At 64.5% G+C, this 25,371-nt stretch overlaps 1 protein-coding gene across 8 annotated transcripts in view; it reads right to left on the bottom strand.

Annotated features, from left to right (window-relative positions):
- The window catches only part of BEGAIN (brain enriched guanylate kinase associated), a 44,614-nt gene that overhangs the window by 11,377 nt on the left and 7,866 nt on the right, over nucleotides 1-25,371 (bottom strand). The window contains exons 1-3 of one of the 8 annotated variants that reach the window (XM_047862878.1): nucleotides 18,098-18,200; nucleotides 16,546-16,574; nucleotides 248-337 (exon numbers count right to left, since the gene is read on the bottom strand). In XM_047862878.1, coding sequence (XP_047718834.1) covers nucleotides 248-337; nucleotides 16,546-16,559 — 104 coding nt within the window. In that variant the 5' untranslated portion in view covers nucleotides 16,560-16,574; nucleotides 18,098-18,200. Of the gene's footprint in view, nucleotides 1-247; nucleotides 338-12,232; nucleotides 12,388-16,545; nucleotides 16,575-17,117; nucleotides 17,405-17,574; nucleotides 17,638-18,097; nucleotides 18,201-25,371 lie in introns of those variants that run through there. The other 7 variants (XM_047862877.1, XM_047862882.1, XM_047862880.1 and 4 more) reach the window with 7 other exon arrangements.

Here is a 25,371-nt window from a genome sequence, read left to right on the forward strand (position 1 = left end):
CTTCCACCAGGAGCCCTCCTGGACCCTCGGGGGAGACTTGAGCCCAAGGACAGAGCCCTTGGCTGGGGCAGGGGGTGTGGGATGGGGGGCGTCGAGGGCCTCGCCTCTGAGATGGGTGGCACGGGATGGTGTGGTGAGGATGTGCGCGTTCCCCTTCTGTCTCGGGCGGGTGGACGCAGACACGGGAGGGACGTCTGGGGACAGACGCGGAGACACCAAGGAACCGGGGAGACAACAGGTATGTTACCTGTCCCAGAGCGAGGGCGAGGACCTGGCCAGCCGGCCCTGCAGGATGCGGGGCTGCCCGAGGCACGAGGGCACCCAGGGGCTGCGCAGCCTGTAGGCGAAGAGGACAGAGCCGCTCAGCGCGGGGGCGGGGGCCACGCCAGGCCCACCGTGGGCACAGACACAGAGAGATGTGGAGCCCGCCCCCGCCCCCGCCGGACAGGAACGCTCCTTATTGGCAGCAAGGTGTCAGGGCGGGGGTGCGGGAACCAGCGTGGGGGCGCCCAGCCCGCGTAACTGCCGGCCCCTGGGCTGCCTGAGCTCGGCGGTGGCACCGTGTGCCGCCAGTGGCAGGGTCCCCGTCTGCAAGCCTGCCTCAAGGTCTCAGCTTCAGAGGAGAGTCGTGGGGGGGCAGGGGCCCTACCGCTCTGGGCTCCCGTCTGGCAGGACCCAGTGGTTGGAGACCCTAGGAGGCAAGGACAGGGGAGGGACAGTGTGATGCCCGTCGCTGCTGGGACACTGTGATGGGCTCGTGTGTGGACAGGGGAGGCGCATCTCAGAGGCTGAGGGACCCGGCAGAAGTTAGGGGTCCAGGGCAGGGCCCACCTCACCCTCCCTGGGACCCCTTGTCACCCCACTCTGCCCGTGGCCTGTCTGGATCTGGCAGTGGGGGGACTGGCGGGGAACAGAATCCGCGGGGTGGGTGTGAGGGGGGGGACCCAGGTCTGCCTGGCCCTGCTGGGGTAGCACCCGGCTGGGGGCCACTGGAGAGTCATCAGAGCCCCCGCCAAGGCTGCTTGGGAGCCTCCCCCCAGTGCAGTCTCTCCAGGGACGCCCTGGTGGCCTTGCGGGCCCCAGAGCCAAAGGGGACATCTGATCATAGGAAGCAGCCCCAGAAATCAGGCTCCAAAAAAATGCTTAGAGACACGGGGGTTAAGAGAATGCGCGGTATAATCCCATTTAAAAAAATCTGTATACCGATATCCACAGAAAGCAAGGTAGGGAAAGACATGTTAACGGTGTTACAGGTGGGTGGTGGGATTCTGGGTAATTTGAAAATTTTCTTCTATATTTTCCCAGATTTGTCACCTTTCCTATGGTGAGGATGAAAAAGCAGAAAAGAATTTACTAAGGATAAAATTTTGCAAACCGCTCCCCCCCCAAAAAAAAGGTTTTAAGCGCTGACTTGATGGGCTGAGGTGGACGCGTGGGGGGAAGCTCGCGGCCCTGGGCTGTGCTCTGCGCACCGGTCACCGCTTCCGTGAGCCCCCGTTTCCTCATCTGTAAGATGGGCTGCCCTTGGCCCCGTCTCCTGAGCTGCGGAGGAGGGGCGGCGGGCAGGGCACTGGCTTGGTCTCTGGGTGGACGGGACCCTGAAATTCCAGCCCCAGCCTCTGCCCTTTGCCAACAACCCCCATGCTGCTGAGTGAGCAGAGCAGGGCAGGACGGGCCAGCGCCCCGGGGAGCATCCAGAAACCGCCGGTCTGCGGTTGGGAAAATGGGAGTCCAGAGAGGCTAAGCAGGTCTCCCAAGACGGCACAGCCAGTCTAGGCCGTGGGTGAGATAAACAGCCCCCGCTGGCCTCTCCTGGGGCCGCCACCCCTCCTGGGCACCTGTGCGAAAGAACAGCAGTGGGGAGCGGGGCGCCGGGCCTGCGGCAGGATGGCCGTCCCTGCCCACGGGCCTGCCAAGGAGAGACGGCGGAAGAGGCCATTAGCTGTCTCCCACTCGGCTCTCCTGGCCGGCCGCCGGCTGTCAACAGGGCCAGTGACTGCCCCCGGCGGGAGCCCGCACGACAGAGCCTCGGCCCCAGGGATGACCAGACACGGTGTCACCCCTAGCTGGGCACACGAGGCCACCTTCCCAGCCTCTCTGGCAGAAGGGCCTGGTGACCGCCGGGCCGACAGACGGACAGAGAGTTGGCCCCGGCTGCTGGAGCTGACCTGCCTTGCCGATCCTGGGCTCCCCTCAGGGCTGCGGGTGTCCTCACGTGGGGAACAGCTGCCCTTGCCCCTGTGTGTCTCTCAAGACGAGATGGGCCTGGGGGGCAACCTGGACCCTGGGCGGGGGCAGCTGGGAAGGGCAGGACGTTAGCGATGGCTGCCTGCTCTCCCAGGGAGCGGCTGGCTCGGGGAGCTGGTGGCGAAGGGTGGCTGGGCCAGCTTTGCGGGGCCGTGGGCACTTCTCCCGCCTCGTCAGTCTGGGAGGGAGGCCGCCATCACCCCCATCGTACAGATGCGGATGGCTGCGGGCACCCGTGTCGGCCTCTGACCTGGTCCAGGGTGGAGGGAGGGGGAGGAAGGGGGCCAGGGCCGTGCCTGGCCACGCCTGAGCCCCGCACACCAGGCCCTTCCTCCTCTCCATTCCTGTCTGATTCCCCCAGATGTGGCCACCCTCACACCTAGTCCCGGCAGCTGTCCCCGGGAACGTCCTTGCTTCCCTTCCCTGAGTCCCCAGATCCCCTTCATTTTCTTGTGGGGCTCTGTTCAAATGCCGCCTCTGCTGGGAAGCCTTTCTTGGTTCCTTCTCCATGAAGCTTCCCTGTCTTTCCTCGCCCGTCCCCGTCAGGCTCAGACTGCCCCTCCTCTATCACTCAGGGCCGCCTGGGGCCCCGGCCCAGGCTCTTTGCCCTCTCTGTTCCCCTTGATGTCTATGGCACTGTGGGCAGCGCTGGGCATGGGGGGAGGGGCACAAGAGCTCCGGGAGCCCTGGGGTGCCAGGAGAAAACCCCTCCCTGCTCCACGGCGCTGACAAGGTTACGCGGTCAGGTGCGCCGTGGTGGGCCGGTGACACCCGTCCCTGGTGGGCTGAGGCCTATGGTGGGGAGGTGGGGCCGGGCGGGAGGTTGATGGAGGATGCGCCTCGGCTGCGTGAGTCACGGCCTTGCCAGCTCCCGGATGCCATGAGCCTTTGGGTCCCCGTGTCCCCGCGGCACGCCCTTCCCCCCCACCAGGACAGCCTGTCTTCTGGGCTCGGAGAGCTCAGGCCCCACCCAGCAGTCACGCTCCAGCAGCACCAAGCAGTTCACATGCTGTAGGCAGCTTCTCATCTTGGTGACTTTGTCCCCGTGTCCCCTCTGCCAGGATCGCGCTGACTCCCTCCCGCTCTGGTTTAACTCCTCCATACCCGGGGCCTGGTGGCGGGGACCCCGACACCCCGGCCGCCCCAGCTGGCCCCGGGGCAGGGATCGGTCGTGGCCAAGCGCCCGTCTCGGGCGTCACAGAGGCTGAGTCGGCTTCCTGCGTGTCACCGAGCGGTGGTGCCTGGGGCTCCCGCTCCGCCCGTGCCCCCTGCGTTCCCACCTCCCCCCAGCAGCCAGATGGCTCATCAGGAGACCTGGCTACACCGCGTGCCGCCTCTGGTCAAACTCCCCCATGATCGTGCGCCCCAAGTCCCGGCCCCGCGCCCCCCGAGTCACCACTGCCCGGCCCCTGGCTCACCTTGGCCAAGCATCGGCCTAAGCCCTCCCTGCCTGCCTCAGGGCCTTGGTCCTTGCTGGTCCCTCGGCCAGAGACATTCTCTCCCAGCTCTTTCCAGGCCCACCCCTCCTCTGCCTCAGGCCCCTGCACCCCGGGACAGCCTGCCCTCCCCGCTCTGCCTGGTTCCCAAGGGGGCAGCGACCTGGGTACCTGTCTGCTATTCTGTGGGACTAGCCTCCCTTGCTCGCCCTTTCCCAGAGAGGCCTCCCGTCGGCTCCTTGGGCCCCCCGTGTGAAACTCGGGATGTCCTGCACGGACTCCGGGGCGGCTCCTTGGGACCCGCGGGATGTGGGTGTCCCACGTGGACACCGGGGCGAGTCCCCGAAGGAGGCTTTGTGCATGCGCCTTCCACGGGAGAAGCCAGAGATGATCCCTACGGGACCCCGTGTCCCCTCTCCCACCTCGGAGACCCTCATGTGCCCCAGCCCGTGCCGTGTTCAGCGGCCACCACTTTTCTGCCTGTCACAGAAGAGCCTTTCTTCTGTTCCTCTTGACCTCGATGGTCGCCTTGCCAATTCCACCCTCCCCCGTCCTAGGGGGAGCCCACCCTGGCCGGATCAGCCAGCACCCCCAGAGCCTCCCGGGGGCCCGCCCTGCCCCAGGTGCACGCATCTAGTCCCAGGCCACCCCACAGACTGTAAGGGAGGTGCACACTATGCCCATTTCACAGACGGGGAAACTGAGATTCATGAAAATCAAGGCACGGGGTACCTCTGAGGTCACACAGCCCTGCTGGGGTTCAATGCCAGGTCAACTGTTCTTTCCCCAGTGTTGAGATGACAGATTTTAATGCAAACTGCAGAACTTTATATTTTCCATCGAACCACCTCTGCTACAGTGTGGTCATGACTGGATGCAGCCGTCCCCCCATCAGGGCCCGTGAGGGCCGACCGTGGCCGGCCTGAGGGAGGCAGGAGTTGGAGGCCAAGAGGCGAGGCGACCTGAGCGGGGCCAAGGGAGGTGGGTGGGCCTGGAGCCCCGTGGGGCGGGGCCATCTAGCTTCCCCTGGGGTCCTTGAGTCTCTCCCCGGAGGAAAAGAGCTCAGGCACTGGCCGGGACTGCTCTGTGACTCTGTGACCGCCCAGCAGGGCCCTCAGCCGACCCCTGCAGCAAGGACACCAGCAGCACCACGTGCATGGAGATGGGGACCTTAGGCCAGGCTGTCACCACGGCCACCAAGCTGTTGTGCAAAAGTCCCGGGGAAGGTCATATGCGCAGGTGCGTGTGTGTGCCGATGCGTATGTTCTGGGGGAGGGGACTGTCACAGCACCGAGCTGGGGGCCCCCGGCCAGGAGGGGTCACCAGCTCAAGCCGGGAGGCGTAGAGACTCCTGGAACTCAACACCTGCCCGGTCCTACCCTCTGTCGGCAGCCCCTTGACGGAGGTCGTCTAGTGGAACCAGCCATCCTCCCTGCTTCCCCGTGGGCCCTGGTGACATGGCTGTTCCAATGCCCTCTCCTGCCCGGAGTCGGAGACACGGCAGGAACGCTTCGTTCCTCCTCACCTTATCAGGTGGCCGCAGCGCTGCTCCCGCCTCCTGCCCTCTCTGCCAAGGCAGAGCCACGTGCCGGGAGCTGGCAGTGCGGCCTGGTGAACCCATGCGGCTGGGCAGACCCAGGTGTGCCCAGGGCTGGGGCACGGCGGGGTGACCCGGGCGAGTGCACGGAGCAGCTTCAGGGTCACCCCTGAGCCTTTGCGTACGCTGCCCCTCCTGCCTAGCACATCCTCTCCCCGCTGTTTGGTTCAGTCTGTTCACCTCCTCCAGGAAGGCTTCTTGGACACCGGGTCAGAAGCCCTCTTCACTATCCTGTTGTCAGCCTCACGGGGCAGGGGGTGCTGTGGGGGTCCCGGGGCTGTGTCTGCCCCTCCTCCTCAGGGTCCCAGAGCTGGTGCAGGGCAGGTGCAACGCAAGGCCTGACGGCCATGTGCTGGGGGTGCCCGTGTCTCGGGACAGAGCCCTTTCTGGAAAGGCCCACTGGGAGAAAGCCTGAGGCCTCTGGCCCCCAAAGAGGAACAGAGATAAACAGCAGGGCTCTGGGAGCCTGTGTAGGGCTGGCTAGCAGTCCTCAGCAATCCCTCAGTCCCCACTCTGTGCACATCATGGCCACTGCCGTCCACACTGGTCCTCGTCAGACCTGGGTTGTAAATGAAGCACCCGGCCCGGAGTGGCCACCTGACCAGAAATGTCACACGGTAGGCCAAACCCAGGCCTCCCGATGCCCAGTGTGGGGCTCCGTCGGCCCCTTCCAGCCACGGGGGCCTATGGAGAGGCAGCGGACAGAGGGCAGCGGGCCTCGGGAGGCGAGGCAGGCTGGGACAGGGGACTGTCGGCGGCGGGGAACGCGGCCGGCACGCGGAAGTGCACAACCAACCCTAGCTGTGACAATGGTGGGGGGTGGGGTGACACTGTGGGAGGCCTGAGCTCCAGGCTCAGGGAGGGAGGCCCCGGCCCAGCTCCCACACCCACCGGGACACCCCACTTGCCGACACGCAGCTCACCACCGGGACGCCCCCCCTCCACCCACTCCCCGCTTCCCGCAGCCCCTCGCCCACTTCGTCCCCGCGCGCCACCCTCCACGTCCCCTCCCCGAGCGCGAGGGCCAAACCCCAACCGGGTCGGGCCCCCCTCCCCCATGGACAGCAGGAAATCACACAGCTGGGTGACCAGCCTCGCTCTCTGTTCGGTCCACAGAATGACCCGGGTCTCGTCACGGTCCCTGTTCGCCCCCTTCCCCACCCACCTGGGACAAGGCTTCACCCCTCTCCTCTCTGCTCACCCGCCCCGCACCTCCCTGCCCCCAGCCCCACATGCAGCCGACGCCCTGCTTCCTTCTCCGCGGAGGAAACAGAGCCGCCCCAAGGGGACTTCCCCAGATGTCACTACCAGGCGTGCCCACCTACCAGCATCTGCCCGGACACCCGGCGCTGCCCGCCTGTTACTCCAGACACCCCGCCAGGCAGCCCTCCGCCCACTCCAGGCGTGGCTCCCGAGCAGCCACCTCCCCCCTCTCTTGCAGATCGTTCTCTCCGGAGCCCCCGAGAGAGTTACGAGTTACGTTTCCCACGCTGAGAACGACCCTCTCTTGACCCTCCAGGTACCTCCCCCTCCTCTGCTCCCTGGGGATGCTGTGCGTCCTCACTCGCCACCTGCCCGGACCAACGCCCACCTGGCTCCCGCCTGTCCCTTTGCAGTCCTCACGTGACCTGAGCGCCGGGCAGCCGGAGGCCTGGCGGACCCCTCTGCCTCCCGCAAGTGCCTCTGTCTCAAAGGTCCGGAGGTGACAACAGCCGGGTGGGGGTGGGGGGGGGGAGGTACATTCTGGAGGTGGGCTGGCCGGAGCCCAAGCCCGGGGGGCAAGGACAGACTAGGGGGTGGCCGGGGACAAGCGGGCAGAAGGCCCACTGCCCTACCTGCAGGCCAAGTGTCCGGCCCCTTCCCTCAGGGCACAGGAGCCCCGGAGGCACTTCAGAGCAGGACGGCTTGGGCCTGGGGATGTCCCTCCGGCGGGTGAGCCAGCAAGCGGAGCCCTGAGGAGGCTGTCCCAGGAGGGGTGGGTCTGGAAGGCTCTAGAAGCCTTCTGGGTCTTTCCTAACACCCAGCTGGGCACCGTTGGTCGTCCACTCTTCTGTTGGTCTCCCCGTCTAGACTGGGAGACCTGGAAGACCATTCACGCCTTGGCCCTGGACCCCTCCCCTGCCCCAAGGCCACACCCACCCTCCACCCGGAGTCAGTGTTCAGGGGGCTTCCTAGAGAGACGGGTGGACCGAATGACCATGGGGTCGGCCCCAGAGCCGATGAAGGGCTCCCAAATTGACCTCCCGGCACCCGGCACCCCGCCCCGGGGCCCAGGTGAGAAGGCGCCACCCCTCAGCACTTTGATGACCAGGTTCGTGGCCGCCCCCCAAGAAACCCACGCTGGCTGCGCTGATTTGACCGCCCCACCGGCTGGGTCGCCGCAGCAGACACGGGGACACAGCGATCGGATCGCCGGGAGGGCCTGTTTTCTGGGCCCCAAGAAGGCAATCAGGGCTGCAGGAAGCTTCTCGGTGGCCCAGATCGGGGGTTGTGGGCGGCCGGCCCTAACCCTGCACCCCTTCCCCGCCCCCCTAACTCCGCCAGGCCACCCCACCCCACTCTCACCTCCCCACCTGCCCCCGCGCCTCCCCACACCCACATGAGACGGTGCCACGGGCCAAACCCAGTCTGGAAGCGAAGGACTGGGGCCAGGACGGCGCACTTCAGCCACTGGGCCAGGAGGAGGCCACCTTTCTGGGCTGCAGTTCCCCCATCTGGAATCAAAACTCAAAGGGGCACTGTGACCGCGGTGACCTCCTCCTAGAAACTTCTCCCTGAAATCCCGCCCCCCCCCCCCCCCGCCGCGGTCACGCAATCACCCAGAGACACCTACTGCATGCTACTGGCCTTTTCTCGCTCAATCCGCACCTCCCTGGGGGTGTGTGGGGGGTGGGGGTGCCCAACGTACAAAGCAATCGGGGCCTGGGGACAAAGGCCTCTTTCAAGGGCACCCCTCTAGTAATGGCCGGTAAGCACGGGAGCCAGGAGTGGACCCCTCCCAGGATGGCCTCCCCTCTCGGGGGCGGCCCCTCCAGACATCACTGCAGCCCCAGCCCTCACCCTCCCCTGCTCCCGACTCTGAAATTCTCTCATGATCCTGACTCAATCTAGGGCTGCCGGCCACCTCCCCTGCTCCCCTCGGCCGGGTCCTCTTCTCCACAGTGGGAATGATGTCACCGGTTTGAAGGCTGGTGAAACAGGACAGCTGAGACCGCCTAAGAGACGGGCAGGCAGTTAACAGCCAGACCGTTAACCGTGTGCCGAGATCCAGGGTAACAATCTCAGCCTCAAAACAACCTTCTAACGTAGGTGCTATTCTCATTGTGCCCACTTTACAGATGCACACACTGAGGACCGGAGAGGTTCAGAAACCTGTCTAAGGCCACACAGCCAGTAAGTGAAAGAGCTGGGATTCAAGCCCAGGTGAGTCTACCTTCTTAATCATACTTCATCAGGGAGGCCTTCCAGAGGAGCAGGGACTCAGATGTGCTGGGAGGACAGGAGACTTAGAAGGGCAGGGCAGGACAAGAGAGAATAGTCTGCGTGGAGGGTCTCTTTGTAGCACCCTGAATCCCAAAGGGAGAAGCAAAGCAAGGCAGTCATTCACATCATAGTAAGAATTAGCCCATAAGTCTTCCTCCACTAGGGTCAGGTTTAGAAGTGCGGCAGAGAGCCTTGGAGGACCCCACTTAGGGAGGGACTAGGCCTGCTGGGTGGGGTGCAGGAGACAAGAGGTGGACGGTAGGGGTTGTGGAGGGAAGGGACAAGAAAACCCAACAGTAATCCTGGAGGCGTCGAGTCGGTTCCAGCAGGTGGCCAGTCTCCGGGAAACCTCTTCAAGAGCTGGCAGGCTCCAGACCACAATGCCAGTCACCCTTCCAACCCCAGTAGCACCCACCGCATGCCCACCCTGCCCAGAGAACAGCGACGCCCTCCAGGAAGCACCCAAAGCAGGACAGCCCCAAAGCGCAGGGGCGCCCCAGGCCCACGGGTGACAGCAGCCTGTGCGTCCCCGAACCTGCTCTCCCCCCCGCGGCTGGCCCCGTCTCCGGTGACAGCAGCTGCAACCTTTGCTCGGGCCCAGCAGGCGGGAGTTGTCCTGGATGCCCCCCTTCCCTCGCACCCCTCCTCCGACCCATCGGGAGACCCCATCCGCTCTCCTCCCGAATACACCAGAATCCTCTGCCCGCCTCCGCGGCCCCTGCCCCCTCCCGGCCGCCATCACAACTCTCCCGGTCCCCGCCCTGCCCCCGCCCTGGCGTCCCAGCCCTGCCACTTGCTCCACACTAAACCCGGCCACACCGTGGCTCCGCTCGCAAGCCCTCCACAGCCCCCACGCACCCCGAGTCCCCGTCTGTCCCCCTCGCCTCCCCAGCCTCCTCGTCACCATGCTCGGCCACTCTGGCCGCGGGTCAGCTCCCTCCTCGGCACCTTCCCACCTGCTCTCCCTCTGCCCGGAGCTCTTTCTCCCAAACGGGCACGTGGTGGCCCTTCACCCACACAGGCCTTCACCCCGGTGTCCCCTTCCCGGAAGCCCTTCCCAGGCCGTGCTGCCACCCCCCACACCCCCAGCACACTCACTGCCCTTCTGTTCCTGGGGGGGGGGGTTGGACCCCATAGCACTGGTCACTGTGAGGTTTATTTTGACAAGCTTTCTGTCTCCCCTAACGAGAGGAGTTTTTTCGGTCACTGCTGTATCCCCAGTGCCTACAACAGCCTCCAGCAAACAGTGGGTGCTCAATAAATATTTGTCAAGCGTGCGATCGATGAGCAAATGAGATCAACGGTGACAACCTACAGGGCCAAGGCAGTGGGGCCTCCCAGGTGAGAGAAAGGGTCCCTGAGGGGGACGTGGAGGGAGACAGGACAGGCCACCACCAAGTGACCAGCAGGGGGGCACCCAGCAGTGCCCAGCTGTGCCAAGGGGGCCCGGGTGCCACACCGGAGTTTGGGTCTTCTGGGGGGGCCGGTGGGAGCCTGGAGCTGTCGGCGGTGCGTCCACAGCTCTGGGCTTCAAGAAGGGTGCTGGTGTGGCCCAGAGGAGAGGGCACCGGAAGGGAGGTAGGAAGCCTGCTTGTCTGAGCGAACACGTGTGGCGGGGGCACAGAGGGGGGGCTGCACCGTTTGGTCCAAACACAGACGGGACTCCTCCCACCGGGCCCTGTCTGGATGCTGGGGGAGGCTGTGGTCTTCCCGGCCCCAGAGACCCAGACAAGTCCCTTTCTGCCTCTGGCCTCCGTTTCCCCAGAGCCCTCCAGCTCTGTGGTTCCTCACGGCTGGGAGGGAGGGAGGCCGAACACACCAGGAAGGTCAGAGCTCAGCCCCCGCGTGAGGAAGGTGCCCCACATTCACGCCTGCCTCCACGAGCCACTCTCGCACCTGCCCCCAGGCTTTTGCCCATGCTGGTCCCCCGGCCAGGAGCCCCGTCTGTCCGCACCCACTCATTTCAGTCGAGTGGCTTCCTCTCTGAGCAAGGCCCCCCCCCACCCCCGCCGACCATCTCCTCCATCAGAGGCTCTCACAGGCTGGGTGGCACGGTCGGTGAAATATCCGACCCTTGATCTCGGCTCAGGTCCCCATCTCATGGTTCGGTGAGTTCGAGCCCTGCATCAGGCTCCGTGCTGACAGCGCAGAGCCTGCTTGGGCTTCTGTCTCTCCTTCTCTCCGGCCCTCCCCAGCTTGTGCGCTCTCTCTTCTCTCTCTCTCAAAATAAATAAATAAACTTTAAAATAAATTTTAAAATTTTTAAAAATTCAACAACAACAACAACAACACTCCCTGGGGCGCCTGGGTGGCTCAGTCGGTTGGGCGGCTGACTTTGGCTCAGGTCACGATCTCCCGGCTCGTGGGTTCAAGCCCCACGTGGGGCTCTGTGCTCACAGCTCAGAGCCTGGAGCCTGCTTCGGATTCTGTGTCTCCCTCTCTCTCTGCCCCTCCCCCTGCTCATGTTCTGTCTCTCTCTGTCTCTCAAAAAAAAAAAAAAAAAAAAATTAAAAACACTACTCCCTGAGGGCTGGGCACAAGTGCTCCCCAGTGCTCTTCCTGGGGTGCCAAGGGGAGTGGCCCCCTTCTAGGGCACCGTGAGTGGTGAATGGCTGGCTGCCCCACTCCTCCCTGCTTGCCACAGCACAGTCTCATTCAAAAGCATTTACTGAGTACCTACTACATGTCACCCCTAAGCCCTGGGGGTCAGCAGTGGACTGCCATTCTGGGCAGGGGGCGGGGGGCCGACAGATCATAAACAAGATAAGGAGATAAAGCAAAGTGCTAGTCAGGGGGCGGGCAGGGTGGCAGGGAACATCAAAGCAGAGAAGGGGCAGGGTGGGGGGTTAAAATTATACATGGAGTGAGTGGTCAGGAAAGCCGTCCCCGCCCCCACCGCAGTGACATTTGAAGAAGATGTGAAAGAAAGGGAGGCAGGAGTCTGTGGATATCTGGGGAAGGACATTCCAGGTAGACAGGAACGGCTTGTGCAAAGGCCCCGGGGCAGGAGCCTGTCTGATGTGTTTGAGGAACAACAAGGAGGCCAGGTAGCTGCAAGGGAAACCAGCGAGGGGAGAGTCATGGGAGAGGAGGTCGGTGTGGTTTGACGTTCGGACACGACCTGACGTCTGACCCTATCTCCAGGGTGTCAGGCTGGTGTTTCCCCAGAGGATCCCCAGCGCGGAGCACCCTGTCTGGCACGGGCAGAGCCACAACGAGTACAAGTCACACGAGGGGATCAATGAGTGTAGGCCTGCACACGGGGGTGTCCCCGTGCAAAAAGCTGTAACCAAAACTTAACGCCAACAGAATTAAAAGCAGGAACTCGCGTTCATCGGAGGCCCCTTCTACCCGGCGGGAAGCGAGCGGCCGCAGGGAAGTGATCTGCACACGCGTGATCCGCAAGGGCCGGCTGGACACCCACAAACCCCGTAAGACACTCTGACGGGAAGACACGCGCACAACTTACGGAAGAGGAAACCCCAGCGAGCAGCGATCCGGGGAGGTGTGATCGGCGCCACCCCAAGACGCCGTGGTGACGCAGGGCCTCCCGCGTCGGGCGGGCAGTGACCAGAAGGCGCCGCGCACCGTGTGGCCTTGACTTCTCCCCGACCACGTGCGCGCGCCCTGTGTCTCCGGCGGCTCGGCTCCGGGGCGTGCCCCCCCCCCGCCCCCGCCCGCCCCATGCACACACGGTCCCTAGCACACCTGGACCGGACTGTCCGCAGCAGCTCACGCCACAGTGCTCTCGGCCAATGAACAGACCGCAGCGGCTTCACGCACAAATGCCGCGACCCGAGACAGCCAGCCGCGGCCACCCCCCCCCCCCCCCCCCCCCCGCAAACGCGACGTTGGGGCGAAACGAGGCCAGCCTGCAAGGCACAGGCTGAAAGCCTCCATGTGCGTGAGGGTCTCCACCCGGCAGAACAAAACGATGTCAGTCGGGGATGCTCTTAGGTGGCCAAATCACGAAGGAAACAAAGAGCCGCTTATCACAAAAGCCAGGGGCCTGGGGACCTCGGGGGAAGGTGGGGGGGGGGGGAAGCCGTGATGGGGGAGGGGTCTCGGGGCGCCCCTGGAGGGCTGGCAGCCTTCCTGTTCTTGACCTGGGTGGTGGTCGTCCTGAACTTAATCTCCAAACCGCAGAGATCTGTATCACTTTTTCTACACGCTCATCAGGGTTCACAACTTCGAAATAGTCCAGCGGGGGCGGGGGCGAGTGGTTGGTGGACGCATAACGGGAAGAACTCTGGCTTCCTGAGAACCTTCTCCATCCCAGGTGCCCTGTGGCGGCTGACCCACTTTCCTCCACGACAGAGGGGACGGGAGCCCACGCAGAGGAGAGGGCTTGCCCAGAGGCCTGCGGCAGACAAAGTGGCCGCCGCAGGAGTGAAGGCAGAGGGGACCCTGTGCGGAGGGAAGCAAAGGAGCCGATTAATTTGAGGATTAGCAGCTGTGCTCTGCACACGGCCGGCCAGGCTGGCCTCGCTAATATCCACAAATAGTTGAGTGTCCCCAGAAGAGTCGCTCAAGCAGTCAGAGGCAGGGAAGCTAAGTGAGCGAGGGCAGGGCACACGCGAGGCCGGAGTAGAGGTGGCCAGACCTGGGGGAGCACTGCGGTGGGCCAGGCCCTGCAGGCGCTGGGGCTGGAAAGGTCGAGGGGTCAGAGCCAGGCTCTGCCGGAAGGGGCTCCCATCCGGGACACGCTCCATCGGCCCGCATTCCCCTCCCCTCGCCTGTTTGCCCGGACACATCCTCGCTTCCTCGGGCCTCTGTGGCCTTTGCGCCTCTTGGAAGGCCTGACTGGTCTATCCTCCTTGCAAATTCCTATTCATTCTTTGAGCCTTGGCTCAAGCGTCCCCGCTTCCAGGAAGCCCTCCCTGATATCCCAAGTCAGTGACCCTGGCCTGGCATCCCTGGGAGGATCTGCTGATGGGGCTGTGTTCTTGCCTGCTCCGGACGGTGGCCCTGGGTCTTACTCGGTCTCAGCCCCCAGTGCAGGACTTGGTACACAGAAGGGGAATGACTCCCCCCCCCCCCAGGGATGAGGGGCAAAAGCATCACAAAAGCCCCAGAGGGAAGGTGACAGGGAGAAGAAAGAGTCTGTCATGTGGACAAGAAGGCCAGTGAAAGTTCATTCTAGGCAGAGAGAACAGCACAGGCAAGGGCAGGAGCGTGTGACTGTTTGGGCCTGGGAGGGGAGACTTCAGCATGATGGGTGGTGAGCAGGGGGAGTCAGCAGAGGGGCTGGGGCGAGGCGAGCCCGGCTGTGCACCTGCCCACAAAGGGAGCCACTGAGGGTCAAACGGACACCGTCCTTTTGCCCACTCGTCACATATTTCCTGGACCCCCCCCCCCCCCACGAGCCAGGCTTGGTCCCAGGCACCAGGATAGGGGTGCGCTGGACGGGGCAAAGCGCCTGCCGTCTAGGAGCTCAGTTCGGCTCCCCAGGCCCGGCCTGCAATGTACAGAAACTGCCCTCTAGGGGCGTGGGGGCGGGGGACGGGTGGCACACAGGGCTGGGCCATGGGGCCATTCCTCTGGACACCCCAAGACCCCTTCAGTTGGACCACCATGCATCTTCTCCCGCCTGGGGGACCCACCACAGTGTGGACTGGATGCCCCACGATGAACCTCCACCCGGCCTGTGGGTCACGTCTCAGGCGGGGCACATCATTCTCCCAACAGCCCTGAGAGGTGGGGGTGATTAGGACATCCACTTCACAGATGGGAAAACTGAGGCCGGAGACTTGGATCTGAGAGGCTCCAGACCCCAGGACCTACCACTCCTGCTGACCAACTTCCCCTACATCCCTCTGGGCCTCTTGGTCCTAGACGCCCGGCACTACCTGCAGGACAGAACCGCACGGGGGCAGCCCCTGCACCTGCTGGGAAGGAAGGATCGGAAAGGCCCTTGAGGCAGCTCTGAGAACACTAATGGGGTGAGAAGAAGAAAGGGGGTAGAACCCTCCCCGGTTCTGGGATGCTATGCTGGGTCCTGGCCCCACGGGACCCCCATTCTCACAAGCTCCAAAAAGTCCGCCTCTGCTCAAAGCCCGAGTGGCCCAGAGCAGCCCAGTGGCCCAGGCCCTGGCAACTGCCACTGGCCTTTGGGACTCAGCCCGGGGAAGCCCTCGGCCCATCTGGCAAAGCCATGCCTGATGCCCTTAGCGTGTCAGGCACCACTGCCCAGGTGGCTCACCTGTCCACTTGACTCACCTGCCCACCTGCGTCCCCAACCCGGCTGGGCCATGTCTCTGTCCCCACTGCCCAGCACACAGGGGTGGGTGCTCAAGAACCTTGGCTGGGCACGGAGGGGGAGAGAAAGAGAACCACGGAAGGGACCCTCCCTCCCCCACCCCCCCCCACCCCTGCCAGCTGGTCTTGCTACGAAGACCCCCACGAAGGCTACCTTCTTCTCAAGTCTCAGCTGGGCAAAGCAGTAGCCCCTTCTTCCCAGGAACCCTTCCCGGGTGGGGACACTGGTGAGACGACGGCCAGTGTGGGGTATCTGTGTGGCCACAGCCAGGTTTGCTTGCCCCTTGGGCCTCTCCAGCCCCCCCTGGACCTTGGCCATGACAAGGCGGGCCTGGCTGCACGTCAGATTTTGGGTCTGAGCTCCTAGGACCTGAGAGATTGGACCCCTCCTCCCAGCCCAGGACAAGTGGGTCCTTGCCCCATGGGACTCACAGGAGAGGGCTGCGCTCCAGCTCAGTGGCCAGGAGATGGCCCCGCTCTGAACAGCCAGTCCCGGGCCACAGTGTGAGACCCCCGGGGCACTCACGGAAGAACTCGCCCACAGCATTAAGGGTCAGCTGGGAAGGCCCCGGGTCTCCTTGCCCTAGACCCAGGGCCATGTTCTGGAACAAGCCTGGGCTGGCAGGTCCCTGACCCTCAGGGGATGGGTGTCCCGGCCGCAAGGAGCGTTCCCCGTGGATGCCCGATTCTGGCCTTGGGAGGAGGGGGAGGGGGAGGGGTCGCGAGACCCTCCGGACTTTGGAGACGGTGCCGAAACCCAGCAGCCAGAGCCTGGCCTGCTGCCCACACGACGCCTCGGCTCAGACTCCGGAAGGAAAACACAGGAGGGGTGTTCCCAAAGTGGGGGTCAGGGTGGCCAAGGGAAGTCGCGGAGGAAGTCGTGAATATTCAAATCGGCTGATTCCCCGGGCCTGCCGCGGAGGGAGCCCGGTGGAGTCCGCGGCGGCTCAAAGTTGAGCACCCCGAGGGAGGCCGCGGGGGACGCTCCCCAGACTCGCGGGATTCCCCCAAAATGGCTCCAAGACGCGCCTGCCTCGCCCGGCCGGCCGCGAGGACTCCATCCCCCACCCCGCCCCCACCAGGCGGAAACTTAAAAGCTCAGAACCAGGCAACTGTCAGCCGGGGGGTTGGGGGGGGGGTTGGGGGGGTGGCGGACCAGCCGGCGCGGGGACCCGGCGCGACCCGCAGGAGCGGAAACCCGGAGGGTCCCGCGGGGTGGAGTGGGGGAGGGGTGGGGGGGGACAGCCGGGAGTCCAGGGCGGGGCACGGGCCGGGAGGGGGGGGGCGCGCGCGCGCGCGCAGGTCCTCGCGGCGCACCGCCCCCCCCAGCCGCGGCGGCCCCGGCCGGGCGGAGGAGCCCCCCGCGAGGGGCTCCCCGTCGTGTCGCCGCGCGCAGTCCCGCACCGCACACCGCACACCCGGCCCGCCGGGGCGGCCCGGGCGGAGCCCTCCCCCTGCCCTCCCGGGCGCCCCCACCCCGACCCGGCCCCGCGCGAGCCGCGGCTCGGAGGACGCTGCACTCACCTGAGTTTCTCCATGTCTGCGGCAGAGGCCTGCGAGAAACCAAACGAGAGGGTCAGCAGGCAGGAGGCGTGCGCTCCGCGGCCGCACCGGGCGGCGCCGGGCACAGCGGGCACCGGGAGGGCGCGGCGGCGGGTCACCCCGCGCCGCTCGCTCGGCGGCAGATCCCGGCCCGCGCGCCCCCAGCCCCCGTCCCCGGTCCCCGAGACTCGGGGAGGGGGGTGGTGCGCCGGGCCGCGGCCGAGTAACAGGTGAGCCCGCCCGGGCCGCCGCGCTCCCCGCCACCGAGTTACGCCCCCCCCGGGGGGAAAGAAGGGGCTGGCCCGGGGCGATCCCGGGCTCGCCCGGAGAAGGGGGGCCCGGCCCGGCCGCGTTAACTCTCCCGTGGCCGCGGCCCCCGCTGCTTACCGTCCCCCCCACCCCCCCACCCGCACCCCCCGCCCCGCCCGTTAACCCTTGCAGCCCCACGCTCCCTCCCGGAGGAAGCCGAGCCCGCAATCGCAGAATCTCCGAGTCGGAGAATGTTCGAATCCGGGAACTGGGAGCCATACGGGGTTGCAGAACCCGACACTCACACGATCCGAGGGCGATGGCATTTGGGACCTCGGACTCCTCAGTCAGAGACCCCGCTGCCCTCAGGTTCTGGGGTTCCGGGCCTGGCTCGCCCCTCCCGGGCCCGAGGGATTAACCCCTGCGCGTCCGGCTCGCCGGCGGGGCTCCCTGCCGGGCTTGCGCAGACCCGCCCGCGCGCGGCTCGGAGACCCTCCCTGCCTAGCCCCGAGCAGCCGGGCAGCCCCTCTGTGCGCCGGGCGGGGAGACCCTCCCGCCGCCGTTAACCCTGCGGGCGCCGGCGAGCGACGGGGACCGCGAGCGGCCCGGGCGGGATCGCACTTCCTGCGCGGAGCGGGGGGCGCGGGGCGGGCCCTCCATCGCCCGGGAGAGGCCGCTCCCGGGGGCTTTCCCCCGTCTTTCCGCGCCACGGCCGGCATGAAAGGGGGGCGCGGGGCTGAGCCCAGGGACCACGCGACACACCTGGGAAGACTGATGACTGCCCATCCCGGCCCCTCGCTCCGGGCGCCGCCGCCGCGTCCGCCGGGAGCGCGCTCCGCTCCGGTCCGGGCCCCACGCCGCCTCCCCCACCGCCCCGCCGGGCGAGGGCGCAGCCCGGCCGACTGCGCCGAGCTAGGAGGCCCGGCCCGGGGGCCTCGGCCAGGCTCGGCCGCCGGCTCCCCGGGTGCTCGGGCAGGCCCTCCCGGGACTCCGCCGGCCTGTTTCCTCACCTGCGAGCCGGGGTTGGGGGCGGGGGGAGGCGGACGGAGCGCTCTGCTGCCCTTCAGCGCCCGCGGGCTGCGGAGGGGCTGGGCGGGGGAAGGAATTTTAGAAGAAAAGGATCCGCGAGGGCCCCGGATTGGCCGCCAGACACAATCCTCACTCGAAAAGTTGTCGGAGACCACGAGCCCAGACCCCCCTCTGAATACCCTCGTCCCCTAAGACAAAGAGAATTGGCCGCCGGGCCAGTGGCTCTCGCGAAGCCCCCTGTCTGCCCCAGGCCCACCTTTCCCAGGTCCCCATCACCGCGCTCAGCACACTAGATCCCGGCATACAGCAGGCGCTCAATAAACACGGACACTGCATGCCTAGCTCCTACACCAGCCTTTCCCTGCCTCCTCCCTCTGGCAGTGAGTTCCAGGCAGGCGTCCCGTCCCTTCGCCAGGGCACCCCCAGCACCCAGCAGGCCTGGCCTCCACAGGGCCCGCGCAGGGGTGGGAGGAGCCGGGCTTTCTCAGGGTCAGCCCCAACCAGGTTCATACCCAACCCAAAAAGTCCACGCGTTCCTGCATCCACCGACGCTGTTCCCCACATTCATTAGCTCCGGGCCAAGTTCTAGTGGTGGGAGGGGGCAGCCAATGAGGGGAGCCCTGCCCTCTGGGGGCTAATGGTTGAGAAGTGATCCCCCGCCCCCTGTCCTGGGAGTGCCCCCCTCGGCAGAATGGCAAAGATGCTCGAGGCGCTCCCACCCCCACGGCCCGCACGCGCCTTCCACGTTCATGGCACTGGCCGTTTCCTCCTCAGGGCGGCCCTGCCTGCCGGGGAAGCAGTCACTCCCATTTCACAGACAGGGGAAAGCAAAGCCCAGAGATGAGCCCGGCCAGGCCTGGAAACCAGCCCTCACACAGAGAGGTCTTCTCCCCCCGAAGGCTAGGGACAGTTCCTCACATGTCTCTGGCTGCCTCAATCACTCACAGTCAATGACCTGCCTGGGAGTTTGTCTCAAATTAATAAGAATGCATTAAAATTTAATTTTAAAAATCTAGCATTAATTATTTATATGGAATGTTTCAGCTCTTCTAAAAGGTCTGTCTGGGAATTTCCCAGGAAGGGACACTTAGGAGAGGCTGCTGAGTCGCCCTGGTGGCAGGGGGCAGGCTGGCAGAGGAAGAGATGGGGTGTAGCCTGGCACCTACCCGGGCAGCCCCTTCCTTCACTCCGCTATTCCAGACGCTGAAGCCTGGCCCTGACCCTTCCACGATGTCTCAAATTCTCTCCAGACCCAGTGCGTGTGCCCTCACCCTTAAAGGTTGCCTCCTCCAGGCAGCCCTCCGTGCAGACCCGGTGGAGTTGTTTGGTTCAGGCCTCCATACCAGATGTGTGCTCCCTGGGGCAGGGCCTTTCCCAGTTGTGTCCCAGGGCTAGCCTGGCACCTCCCCCGGGGGTTGGGAGCTTGCACAAAGCTTTGAATGCACATGTGATGCGTGGTCACAGCTGTATGTGGTTAGGGAGCAGGGGGAGCGGCCGGGCTGGCCCTGTGGGGAGGCGCTGTGCCTTGGCAATGGTCTTGGTGTTGAGGCCAGAAGTCCCATGTCCACGTCGTGACTCTGCAGTTTGTCACCACGAGATCTGGGGATGTTCCCGACATGCCCATTTTAGAGATCAGAAAAGCAAGGCCAGAGCACGAAACGGCTTGTTCAGAGTCGCCCAAAGTTAGCCGAGGCCTGCCTGGGGGCTTGGCTGGAGGAGAACGGAAGCCACTGCCTGGGTCTCCTCCGTTATAGGAGGAGGGCAGGGATGGTTGGGGACCATGAGTATGGGGAGACTGTGGGAGGTCCAGGGTCCCCAGTGTGAGACACCCCCAGGGCCCCTCTGGCCCCTCCAGTGCTCTTCCCTGGGCCCTCCCGCACTCAGGGCCCCATGTCTCTTGTGCTGCAGCATGCTGTGACCTTGTCACTGTCTGCCCGAAACTCTCCCCTTGTCCCCTCCGGGTGGTCTGGTCCCGCAGCCGCCTTCATTTCCCCAAAACATCACATGAGCCCAGCTTGTCGGCCACGGGTCCTTGTCCCAGCCCAGCTGCTCTCTGGGCTCTTCCCCGGGCGGGCGGGTCTGCCCCACCAGCCTAGAAAGCCCCTCCCCCCACACCCTGAGCTCCACTCTGAGCCGCCTGCCGACCGCCACCTCCTCCTGCCCCTGCGACCTTCCCTTACGCCCTGCACAACTCTGAGCTTCCGGAGGGCCACCCGGGGCAGAAACGGGCCCGTCCATCCTGTAGCCGGCCTGTCGCTGCCAGTGCAGCCTTCAGCCCCGTTGCAGAAATCAATCCCATTTAATCCTCAAAGTGGCTTCGCGAGGGGGGCTCACAGACCCCCCTTTACAAATGCAGGAACAGAGGGTCCAAGAGACAAAGCCCTGCCGCTTGCGTGTGGTTCCTTCCACAGCCGCCACCCTCCCAGCGGCGCCTCGGCAAGGTGCCTGGCGCACAGTAGGGACTCTCGGGAGGCGAGGGAGGAAGGCAAGTCTGCCTCTGACCTCAGCCCCCTGATCTGTCCCGTACTTGGCACATGCAGACCACACTGATCAGCAAGCTCACCCAGCTGGCTCCTGCCTCAGGGCCTTTGCACTTCTTTCCTCCTCCTGGAATGCTCTGCCCCAGATCTTCTTTCTCTGACCACCCATCTGAAGTAGCCCCTTACCCACCAAAGACCCTCTCATCACACCGGTCTCTTTGGACCCCTCCTCCTCGGTCACTTGCCTGCCCTGCCCCTGCCCCACCAACACCCCTACGGCAGGGCCTCTAATGACAAGCGGTGATGCCTGAACCAGTGCATTTGCTCTTAATCCCCAGCCAGACGGACCTGCCACACAGCCTGCGTTCCTTCCTGCTCTCCTGGCCCCCACCATTCCTCGCCACCCCCAAGCTGGGCAGCACCCGAGCCCAAGGACACGGCGGCACAGGGTCCTGCCCCAGGCGTCCCTCTGAGGGTGTGGGTCCTCCTTCTCCAAGCCCCCCTCCAAATCCTCTGTTCCCGAAACTACAGAGAAGGAAAGTGAGTCCCTGTCTGGGGACAGGTCCGCTTGGTGCTGAGAGCCAGGCCTGGGACACACGGAGCCTGGGTTCTGGCCCCAGAGGCCAGCTCTGCCTCCGACTCCTCCTGTGACCCTGGGCCGGTCCCTGCCCTCGGCTGGGGCCGGGAGCTGGCCTCTCGGACCCTGACACTAGTGCTCCAACCCCGGGGCCTCCTTAAACCCACTCGGGGCTCTGGCTTCCTCAATTTCCCCTTTATCTTGCTCCCTGACTTCACCTGCAGGGGAGGAAACAAGCTGAAGAATGTGGAGGCCAGAGGGATAAGGCCTGGCGTGGGGGGCACAAACCCCGGGTGTGACAAAGACAGGGGTCACCCACCTCCCACGGATGAAGACTTGGGCCCCCTATGCAGCTGCATGACCTCTGACAAGTCTCTCGAATTCTCTGAGCTCAATCCCTTATCCAGGGAGGATGGAAAAATTTCGAAGGGCACTGTGAGCGACCAGGTAGCCAGGTATAGGGGACTGTCTTGGGGATGGGGCTCCTCTGGAGAGCCTTTAAAATTTTTTTTTTCAACGTTTATTTATTTTGGGGACAGAGAGAGACAGAGCATGAACGGGGGAGGGGCAGAGAGAGAGGGAGACACAGAATCGGAAACAGGCTCCAGGCTCTGAGCCATCAGCCCAGAGCCCGACGCGGGGCTCGAACTCACGGACCGCAAAATCGTGACCTGGCTGAAGTCGGACACTTAACCGACTGCGCCACCCAGGCGCCCAAGAGCCTTTTAATTTAATTTAATCATTTGGGGCGGACGGCCTTCTAAGATGCTTTACACCCCTTCTTGACTTCTTGCATTCATTCAACAAACATTCACCATGTGCCCTGTTCTAGTGGACTCAGCAGAGAACAAACCAGAGGGGGGTTCTGTGTCCTCTAGGTGCTGATGTTCTGATCTTTGCGGGCCGGAGGCAGATGGCTCCGGAGGTCAGCACAGCGCCCCTGCTGGCCCAGTGTCTGATGGGACAAGTCCGCTGAGGAGGGAAGGCTGAGGGAGGTCAAGGTGAATTGTGAGCCAGGACTGGGGAGCCGGTGGGAGCAGCAGGCCCTGGGCGCGGGGCGCCTGGTGAGTCTGGAAGCATCTGGTCAGCAGTGGGAGCAGGGGGCGGGGGTCTCGAGGGCCATAGTCAGGACGAGCCGCTGGGAAGCCCCGCTGGGCCAACAGGGGACTGTCCGAGGGGCTGCCGGGAGGAGGGGGCACAGAAGGGCAAGTGCAGGGCTCCAGGAGCCCAGCTGGAGGCGCCACCGGCCCAAATCCAGGCCCGTGGGGAGGGGGTGGAGGTGGGAGAGGTGCCCAGAGGGCCTGAGCAGGTGGAAGGGGTGGGGGGGAACATGGAGGGCCCAGGTCCTGGCGGGGGGGAGCGGCCGGTGAGGAGGCAGCACTGGAGAGGCGGCCAAGGACACCGAGGAGCAGAGGGAGGTAGGATGAGGGTGGGGGTTCCAGGAGCCGTCGGGCGGGGGGGGGGGGGGGGGAGGGGGGCGGGGACAGCGCTCACAGACCGGGTCCCTCAGCATCCCACTCAGGGCTGGCCTGTGCTGGGGACGCAGCAGGTCACCTTAGGCGCAGGACCGAGGTGAGCCGCGTGCTGTCCTGTCCTCACCTGATGGGGTGGAGAGGGGTGGGCGCTTGCCAGAGGTCACCCAGCAGGTTGGGGAGGGGAACTCGGGCCCTGGCTTGGTGCTGCTGTCCCCAGATGGGGCCGGGAGCGTCCCTGTCCCTGGTGCTGGACGGAGGGCCGCCCCGCCCTACCTCCCACCCCGGCCCGCCTTCCTTCGGCTGGGCTCCGTGTCGCCTCAGGCAGGGCCTCGGGTTCCCAGCCGTGTGCGGCTGCAAGCTGGCCTCCAGAGCTAAATCTGGCTTACCAGCATGTTGTATTTGGCCTGCAAGAGGTTTTAAAAATTTTTTAAAAAACATTTGAGCCAACATTTAAAAATTGGGAGAGTTTACATTTTAAATTCCATATTTTTGGCTTCTACTGAAAATTTGCAAGATCTGGCAACTCCGGCCCACATTCCCACGTGGCAACAGTTGGGGAGCTAGGAAGCAGCTCCCCCCACCCCCAAGAGGCACCTCGGGGGGGCTCCCCCGCTGGGGAGAGGCGCCATCCACACCTAACGGACCCGGCAGCTTAACTTGGGGAGACTGAGGCCCGGAGTCTGGAATGACTTGTCTGGGTCGCTCAGTGGGAAAGCCCCTGGGACAGGATCTGGGGACTCCCAGGCCTGGTAGCAGGGGTCTGGTTACAACCCCACCTGGGCTCCTTCAGAGCCCCAGCCTGCCTCTCCTTCCATGACCCTGACCCTGACCTTGACTCTGGCCCTCCCACTCTGGTCTTCTGACTACAGACAATGGCTGGCTTAAGTCACTCATACTGTCACTCGGGCCCGGGGACAGTGAGAAGAGGAGGTCTCAGAGACCTTCCGCAGGAGCTCCTTGCTTGCTAGACGAAGAAGGGGAGCAGCAGGGTCACCCACGGCCACTCACCAGACGGCACAGAGGCAGGACTAAAATCCAAGGCCCTCCCCTGGTTTATAGCTCCCTCCCTGAAGGTGTTAATGGTGAAACCTCCGGGCATTGGCCTCAAAAGAGGGATTTCAGGTTAATGACTGGAGCCCCCCCCACCCCCACCCTGGCAACAGTTCTGGGGACACAGTCCTGTCCAGGCTGGGAGGGCAGGAGACACACAGCAGAGGAACCGCCATCGCGACCTTCGTCACCATCATCACGCCAGTGACTGAACTCCTACTCTGTGCCAGGCACCCGCGCCCATGACCTCTGATCCTCCCGCCCCCACACGCCCGTGAGGACCCGGAGAACTCGGCTCCGTTCTCTGAGCCTGCTCCTGGTCTGTGAAACAGGCTGATCCCGGTACCTCTCTGACCCGCCTATTCTGAGTACTTGATGTGAGGCTGGAGCTGAGGGGTTCGGGGTTCCAGAACAGGTGCTCACCACGCGATATGGCCCTGGGGGTGAGGGTGGGGAGGGCCGATACCGCCCTCCCCCTCCCTTGGGAAGGAACCTCGGCAGGGCCTCAGGATGGAGCCCTGCCTCCTGGCACCCACTGCTGGGCCCCGACAGGTCCCCACAGCCCTGTGCCACCAGGCGGTCCTGGGAGGCGTGTGTGAAGAGCCTTGAGACAGAACCCTCCAGAGGCCTGGGCATCACGGAGCTCCCCCGGGGCCCAGTGTCCCCAGAGTGAGGGCTGCGCCGTGTGCAGGGCTCAGAGTGGCGCAGAGGCAGGGGTCCCAGATTGCCAGGCCCTTGTGGAGGAGGTGGGGGTCCCGATGCTTGTCAGGTACCTGTTGGATGCTTTCCCTGTGACAAGGCAAAAAAAAAATCGTGATCATTCCTGCCTTTTCATGGCTGGGGAAGCCAAGGCCCAGAGGGGTGAGGGCGGGTGACCTGTCCAGGTCACCAGCAGCCCGTGGATCCTTGAGCTGGTGCAGCTGGCCCCAAGGCAAGGGCCGGAGGGCTGCAAATGCCCAGGACTCACTAGTGGCCTCACTGCTCCCGGCCCTCCCCGGGAGGAAAAGGCAGGTGGCTGGGGGGCAAGAAACACCAAAGAGCAGGGGGGCAGAGGGGGAGGCTAAGACTGCCTGTGCCCAACCCTGACTCCTCCGCGTGGCCTCTCTGAGACTCAGTTTCCTCTTCTGGATGCGGGGAGCCTAATGACGGCACCAACCTCCTGGGGGTGCACCGAGGCCTGGGATCAAGAGTTAGAACACACAGAATTTTGTTTTTAAAGGAACCTCTCCCTGTAGAGACGCCATCCTAGGACGGGCCTGGCTGCAAGCTCTGCCAATCTGGCCCTGCGGCCCCCACTTGGGTCCTGTGCCCGGAGAAGTCAGGATGGGGCCGTGTCCTCAAGAGCCCATAAAAGCCCCTCTGGCCCCAGGGGACACGGACGGTTTGGGGGACAGAGGTCGGCACCAAGGTGGGCGTGCAAGTGCACGGGCACTGCTCTGATCGGTCCCCCGGGTCAGCTAAGTGGGTCTCACATCTTTCCGCCCGTCTGTGAGGCCAGGGTGTCCTGAGTGTCTGCAGGGCGGTGCCAGGTGCTGAGAAGGACACCTGCATTTAGATTTGAAGACCTCGGTCCTAGCCCAGACTCCCCACGTGACCTATAAAATGGGGAATTGAGGGGGCGCCTTAGCTCGGTCGGTTGAGCGTCCGACTTCGGCTCAGGTCACGATCTCGCGGTCCGTGAGTTCGAGCCCCGCGTCGGGCTCTGGGCTGACAGCTCAGAGCCTGGAGGCTGCTTCGGATTCTGTGTCTCCCTCTCTCTCTGCCTCTCCCCTGCTTGTGTTCTGTCTCTCTCTCTCAAAAATAAGTAAAAACATTAAAAAAAAATTTAATGGGGTATTAGTGAAAGACACAGACCCATCTATCTTTCCGACAGGATGGTGACATATTCTTGCATGGGAGGTGTCTGAGGTTCAAACGTGCAAAGGGATAATCACAAAATCCCGTGGTA

The sequence above is a fragment of the Prionailurus viverrinus genome, chromosome B3, assembly GCF_022837055.1.
Source record: "Prionailurus viverrinus isolate Anna chromosome B3, UM_Priviv_1.0, whole genome shotgun sequence".
Classification (NCBI taxonomy): domain Eukaryota; kingdom Metazoa; phylum Chordata; class Mammalia; order Carnivora; family Felidae; genus Prionailurus; species Prionailurus viverrinus.